The sequence below is a fragment of the Crocodylus siamensis genome, chromosome 1 (assembly GCF_052110815.1).
Source record: "Crocodylus siamensis isolate JL-2025a chromosome 1, ASM5211081v1, whole genome shotgun sequence".
NCBI lineage: Eukaryota > Metazoa > Chordata > Crocodylia > Crocodylidae > Crocodylus > Crocodylus siamensis.
This window is the reverse complement of record NC_143395.1, coordinates 51,705,717-51,712,326: the sequence shown is the minus strand read 5'-3', so window position 1 is coordinate 51,712,326 and position 6,610 is coordinate 51,705,717. Positions and strand designations below refer to the sequence as shown.

Genomic DNA, 6,610 nt, shown 5'->3' with positions numbered 1-6,610 from the left:
GTGGCCCTCCTCTGAACTCTTTCCATATTGTCCACGTCCCTCTTGAAGTGTGGCGCCCAGAACTGGACGCAGTACTCCAGCTGCGGCCTGACCAGTGCCGCATAGAGGGGGAGGATCACCTCCCTGGACCTGCTCGAGATGCATCTGTGGATGCATGATAGGGTACGATTGGCCTTCTTGACTGCCTCCCCACACTGCCGGCCCATGTTCATCGTGGAGTCAATGACGACTCCAAGATCCTTTTCCGTCTCCGTGCTGGCAAGAGGAGAGTTCCCCAACCTGTAAGTGTGGTGCCGGTTCTTCCTCCCCATGTGCAACACCTTGCACTTATCAGTGTTAAACCCCATCCTATTCTCATCCGCCCACCGTTGCAACCTGTCAAGGTCAGCTTGTAGCCTATTGCACCCTTCTAGTGCACCCACATCCCCCCACATCTTAGTGTCATCAGCAAACTTGAACAGGGTGCTTTCTACCCCCTCATCCAAGTCACTGATGAAGATGTTGAACAGTGCAGGCCCGAGGACCGAGCCCTGCGGAACCCCACTGCCCACATCCTTCCAGGTCGAGAAGAACCCATCCACTACCACCCTCTGGGTGCGGCCCTCCAACCAGTTGGCGACCCATTTGACCGTGTGGGCATCGACACCACAGTCTCCCAGCTTTTTGATGAGGACAGGGTGAGAGACAGTGTCGAAAGCCTTCCGGAAGTCCAAAAAGACTACATCCACAGCAACCCCTGCGTCTAATGATTTGGTGACCTGATCGTAAAAGGCCACCAGGTTGGTCTGACAAGACCTGCCACTGATAAACCCATGTTGGTTGCCCCTGAGCATGCATTCCCCCGCAAGGCCCTCCTGGATGTGTGCCAGGATAATTTTTTCAAAGAGCTTACCCGGGATTGAGGTCAGACTAACTGGCCTGTAATTTCCCGGGTCCTCTTTTTTTCCCTTTTTGAAGATAGGGACCACATTGGCCCTCTTCCAGTCCTCCGGCACCTCGCCAGAGCACCACGAGTGCTCATAGAGCCGTGCCAGGGGTCCCACAATGACCTCAGCCAGTTCCTGTAGAACCCTAGGGTGAAGATCGTCCGGACCAGCGGACTTGAACACGTCCAGCTTCTCCAGAAGTACCCTAACTAACTCCTCGCTAACCCTTGGCCCAGGCGTGTCTCTCTCGGGGCCCGAGGGGGGCCCAGCAGGGAGGTGGCTGAACTGGTCCCTACTTAGGAAGACAGAGGCAAAGAAATCGTTAAATATGTTAGCTTTGTCATCTGGCGTGATGACTAAGTTGCCCATCGTGTCCTGCAGGGGCCCCACATTACCCGGGACCCTCTTTTTACCCCCTATGTATTTGAAGAAGGACTTCTTATTGTCCTTAATCTGGGAAGCTAGTCCTATCTCCATCTCTGCCTTGGCCCTCCTGACTGCCCCCCTACATCCTCGGGCGACTGTAACATAGTCCTTCTTGGTGATAACCCCATCTCTCCATTGGGTATATGCCTCCCTTTTAGCAAGGAGACATTCCCGGATGCTCTTAGTGAGCCATGGGGGTTTATGTGCCCTCCTGCTCCCTTTGACCCTTGTTGGGATTACCTCCCTTTGGGCATGGAGGATCGTCTCCTTAAGGAGCAACCACTCACCTTCGACATCTGATTCCCTTCCCCTCTGGGTCCTCAGCGCTTCCCCAACTATCCTCCTTAGCTTGTTGAAGTCTAGGGCTGTTGCCTTGCTGCAGCCCTTTGCCACCTTACGCTGGATGGTGAATTCCAGCAAGCGATGATCACTGTCTCCCAGGTGGCCCATCACCCGCAGCCCCCTCACCAGGTCATCACCCGTGGCCAGCACTAGGTCCAACAAGGCGTCTCCCCTGGTGGGACTGTGCACCTCCTGGGTTAGATGGAGGTCCTGCAGTCTGGCTAAGAACCGACGTGAGCGATCAGACTTGGCTGACTGCTCCTCCCAGCAGATGTCTGGGAAGTTCAGGTCCCCCATGATGACCACATCCTTAGCCCTCACTGCCTCTGTAAGCTGACCTAAGAATTCCAGGTCGAGCTCTTCTCCCTGGTTGGGAGGTCTATAGTAGACTCCCACCGTTAAGTCTCTCTCCCCTGGACTGCCTTTTACTCTAACCCAGAGCACCTCAGAGTGCCCCCCCTCTACCCCCATGCTAATTAACGAGGAAGTATATTCCTCCTTGATGTAGAGTGCTACTCCTCCACCTTTCCTTCCTATCCTGTCCTTCCTGTATAGCCTATAGCCCTTGACACTCACCGCCCAGTCATGCGATGAGTCCCACCACGTTTCTGTGATCCCTACTATGTCAGGGCTGGTGACAGCTAGGAGGAGGGCGAGTTCCTCCTGCTTCTTCCCCATACTTCGAGCATTCGTGTAGAGGCATTTGAGGCCTTCAGCGGTTGTGCCCACTGACCCCCTAGTCTCAGCAATGCCCCGTCCCCCATCGCTTACCTGTTTCTCCGTTTTGACCATTGGTCTGGGCTCGCTGGCTGTTGCTGGGCCTGGTATCTCATCGTCTCCTCCGCCCTCATCTTCCCCCTCCCCCGACGAGCCTAGTTTAAAGCCCGCCGAAGGAGGTTCACCAACCTGGAAGAGAACACACGCTTACCTTTAGGGGAAAGGTGGAGCCCATCCCATCCCAGCATGTCTCTCATCACGATGTGCCGGTCATGGCTGAGGAAGCCAAAGCCCGCCTCGAAGCACCATTCCTGTAGCCTCCAGTTGGTCTCCGCAATGCACATCTCGTGACGTCTGCCGCGTCCGCTCACTGGCAGGATGGAAGAGAAGACCGCCTGTGCGCCCATCTCCCTCAGCACGCCTCCCAGAGCATGGTAGTCCTCCATCAGGCGATCAGGGGCTCTCCTGGCCGCATCGTTAGTACCCACATGGACAAGGACCATGGGGTAATAATCGGAGGGCTGGATGATGGACTGGAGCATCCCCTTCACATCCTGAATCTTCGCTCCGGGCAGGCAGTATACCTCACGTGCTGAGGGATCCTGGCGACAGATGGGGCCCTCCGTACCTCTCAGGATGGAGTCACCAATCACGATGACGCGACGCTTCCTCCTCTTAGGCCTCTTGACTCCCGCCGCCCGCACAGGACATTGTGTGCACAAAGTCTCCTCCCTGGAATCTTCCACTGCTCCCTCCTCCTCCAGGGCTGCCAGGACCTCATATCTGTTCTCCAGATGGACAGGAGGAACTGGTGCCGCAACATGGTTAATAGCTCTGGCACGGGAGACTGTCTGCCACTCAGCGGTGGAGGGCTCATCCCGGTCTGCCCTCTCCTCTGTTGTATCACCCTGCAGAGAAAGAAAATACCTATCAATTTCCTCCTCTGCCTCACGGATTCCCCTCAGCCTGCTAACCTCCTCCAGGAGCTCCTGCACCCGCTCCTCCAGGGTCCTAAGGCGGATACCTACAGGACAGGTGCAGGAGTCCCCAGTCCCTGCCCCCCCAGACCTTGCCAGGCAGTTCCCGCAGGCCAGGGGGTTGGAGGACGGCAGCCCCCCCGAGGGCTCTGTCTGGGTGGAGGCCTCGGACAAGCCCCGGGAAGGCCGCGCCCCCCGGGCAGGGGCCCTGGCAGAACTCCGTGTCGACACCATCGCAGGAGTTGCTGCCCTTACTAGCAGAGCAGGGGTCAGCCTCTGGGCCCCGCCTGCTCGCCCGCCGGCGCGAACGCCGCCGCAAACGCCGGCGCGCTCTTACAGACCGCGCCTGTTTGCGCGCTCTGTTCGCGCGGCTCGGGAGCGCGGCTCCCTACCGGCTCAGCTAAGAGGGACCCGGGGGGCTTCCCCTCCGGATCCGGCTCAGCTGCGCCGGCCCCTCAGTCCCTCAGCCCCACTTACCTTAGGGGGATCAGCTGCTGCTGGCCCCTCAGCTGCTCCGCTCGCCGCCGCCGCTTCTACTGCTGCACTCTCCTCCGCTCCGGGTCCAGAAAGGAGGCACACGTGTGGGAAGGACACACGTGCGCCTGAGTCCCTCTTCTCCCCGCTGCTCCTGACCTCCAAGTGGCGGAAGCTACGTCAAACCGCCGTTTATAAAGGAGGCGGTTTGAATTACCCGCCGCTGCCTTACCCACCAATCAGGCGCTCCGGTGTCACAGTGAAGATTTTTTTTGGCTGGATATTCAATCTATTTACTTTGCTGCACATGCAAGTCATTGGTCTATGTGCTCGTCTCTGCAACAAGAGAGAAAGTCTGGTTACCCTCTTTTTATGGCGGCACTCCAAGTATTTGAAGACTGTTATCATGTCCCCCTTTAAGTGACTTTTCCATGAACTGAACATGCCTAGTTCTTTCAGCCTCTTTTCATATGGTTTGCTTCTAAGCCTCTATTCATATGGCTTTCTTAAGAACCTTTGTTCCCCATCTCAAGACCCTCTCTAACCTATCTACATAATTTTTTTAATGTGGTGCCCAGAACTGCACAAAGCAGTCTAAATGAGGCCTAACCATTGCCTAGTACAGAAGGATTATCACTTCCCATGTCTTAAACCTAATGCTTCTATGGATGCATCCCAAAAAATGCACTCATCACCTGTGGGGCTACATCTATTTTCCTTTCCAGAAATTAGATAAATTACTTTTGAGCCCCATACTCTTGAGGCTAACTTTGCAAAACAGAATTCAGAATGAACTTTGGTACATTTAGCAAACTAATCCAACTGAACAGGATAGCTAGGGAAAAAGAAAGTAAAATGTATAATGGCAGATTTCTATACTACATTGCAGGCATTCAGTCATTGTGTAAAAAAATCAGTTTCATAAGGTTAACAAATCAAATGGACAGATGATCAATGTCAAACCGATTGAAAAACAGCCCTTGCAAATGGAATACAAGATTAGCTTCCAATCTGTCACTCAGACTGCTGATGACCATGTGTTTATTGTAATGCATGCCTTAGACAAGACTTGTAGTAAAAGTCACCTTGATCTTAAGATGCAGTTAACATGAATTTCACATTAAAGCATGAAAGATATTTAAGGTTAATAAAGATTTCTAAGGTACATGATGGAGAAGCTGTTAATGGCTATAAATATACCTTGAACATTGATTTTCTGGATCGCTCCAATTATTGCAGCAATTATAAATCATGATAACTATTTGTTAAATCAAAAGAGACAAAGATTCATTTTTCTATCAAGTATATTCATTTATGAAGGTTGTAAAATATCTTGACAGCCTTTAGATTTTAGAACTGCTCTTAAGTGTTGATTCCCCCCCACCTTTCTTTTGAGATTTTTTAATTTTGTATATCCACAAACACATGAATAAAGTCAGAAGTTTCTTGAAGTTTTCATCATATTATGTTATTTTTGTCACATTATGTCAAGAGCCTGTGAATACTTCATGAGTACCATGAAATCAGTAGCACTACTCACATTGGTAAAGTTACTCACATGAGTAGATTTTTTCAGGATCAGGCCTTTAGCCATTTCTGTATTTTATAGTTTGGCAGACATGAGTGGACTATAGGGTTAAACAGGGGGCAAAAAGGGGAGCAAACAGGAGGGCACCTTCTTCTTTAGCCCAGTGGGCCAAATCCAGACATGCAGGCACATATGGTTTATAGCACTACTGTTTGTATCTGGGTATGCTACTGCATGCTCGGTTTGGTGTGCAGCAAATCCTTCATGTGTGCTCTGGTTTGTGGCATATTGCCCCAGGTGGGGTTGGGGAGTCTGGGGCCAGCATCTGGGCTGGCCTGAGCAACTATATTTGGGATCCTAGGGGCTCCTGGGGCTGCAGTGGTGGCAATCCAGGTGAGTGGAGCCTGGCCAGCAGCTGAAGTATTGCTCTAGCTGGCCAGGGTCCTGTTTTGGGCAAAAAACTGATGCCACCTATGCTATGCCACTTTTTTGGTGTGGTATTTTTTTGACACAGGGATCTCCTGTCAACCCCCCCCCCCCACCACTATGTCTAATTAATAGCATGGTGAATGCATACATGTGTGGCACATGCAGTGGGGATGTGTCCAAATTTGTTTGTTTTGTAATAAAATTATTTGTTTAGCCAAAAGCAAAAGAAAAAAGCAAAAAAAAGGGTAGTTTTTATTTCAAGAAGAAAAAATTGGAAAAAGCAAATCGCCTTCCGCCTCCCCCCATTTTGTGTCTATCTAAACTGATATTTTTCTTCCCATTTGGCCATTTAACCAAAAAAAGAAAACACAAGAAAACAAAAATTAATTATTTCACAGCCTTAAATAACTACCTATCCTACCAGGGAATTATGAGTATTCATTAATTCAATGTTTATGAAGTGCTTTGAAGTTGAAAGTCTCAAAGTAATTTTATTGTCGCAGTCTGCTATGGGAATTAGTGTTAATGCTTACACTTCTGTGATGTGAAAAATTCTCTTGCCACATCACACATCTCTTGCATGCTTTACATCACACCTGTCAGCTGCATAGGCATGGAATCATTGTAAATACTATCAAAATATTGTAACAGCTTCCATTTTAAGAACACTTTTCAGATGGCCTCATCTTTGCAAGTGTGTTTTGTTAATTTTTACATGTCAAAATAAATCAATATGATTCATCACATGAATGGCAAGCTCAGGAAATTGCAAAAGATGGTGTTCCAAAAAC

At 50.5% G+C, this 6,610-nt stretch overlaps 1 protein-coding gene across 1 annotated transcript in view; it reads right to left on the bottom strand.

The window, feature by feature from the left end:
• Positions 1 to 1,808: 1,808 nt before the first annotated feature.
• The window catches only part of LOC149872801 (uncharacterized), a 61,282-nt gene continuing 56,480 nt past the window's right edge, over positions 1,809 to 6,610 (bottom strand). Inside the window, exons 2-3 of the mRNA XM_090053462.1 lie at positions 3,866 to 4,037; positions 1,809 to 3,319 (exon numbers count right to left, since the gene is read on the bottom strand). Coding sequence (XP_089909588.1) covers positions 2,567 to 3,319; positions 3,866 to 4,037 — 925 coding nt within the window. The 3' untranslated portion in view covers positions 1,809 to 2,566. The remainder of the gene's footprint in view (positions 3,320 to 3,865; positions 4,038 to 6,610) is intronic.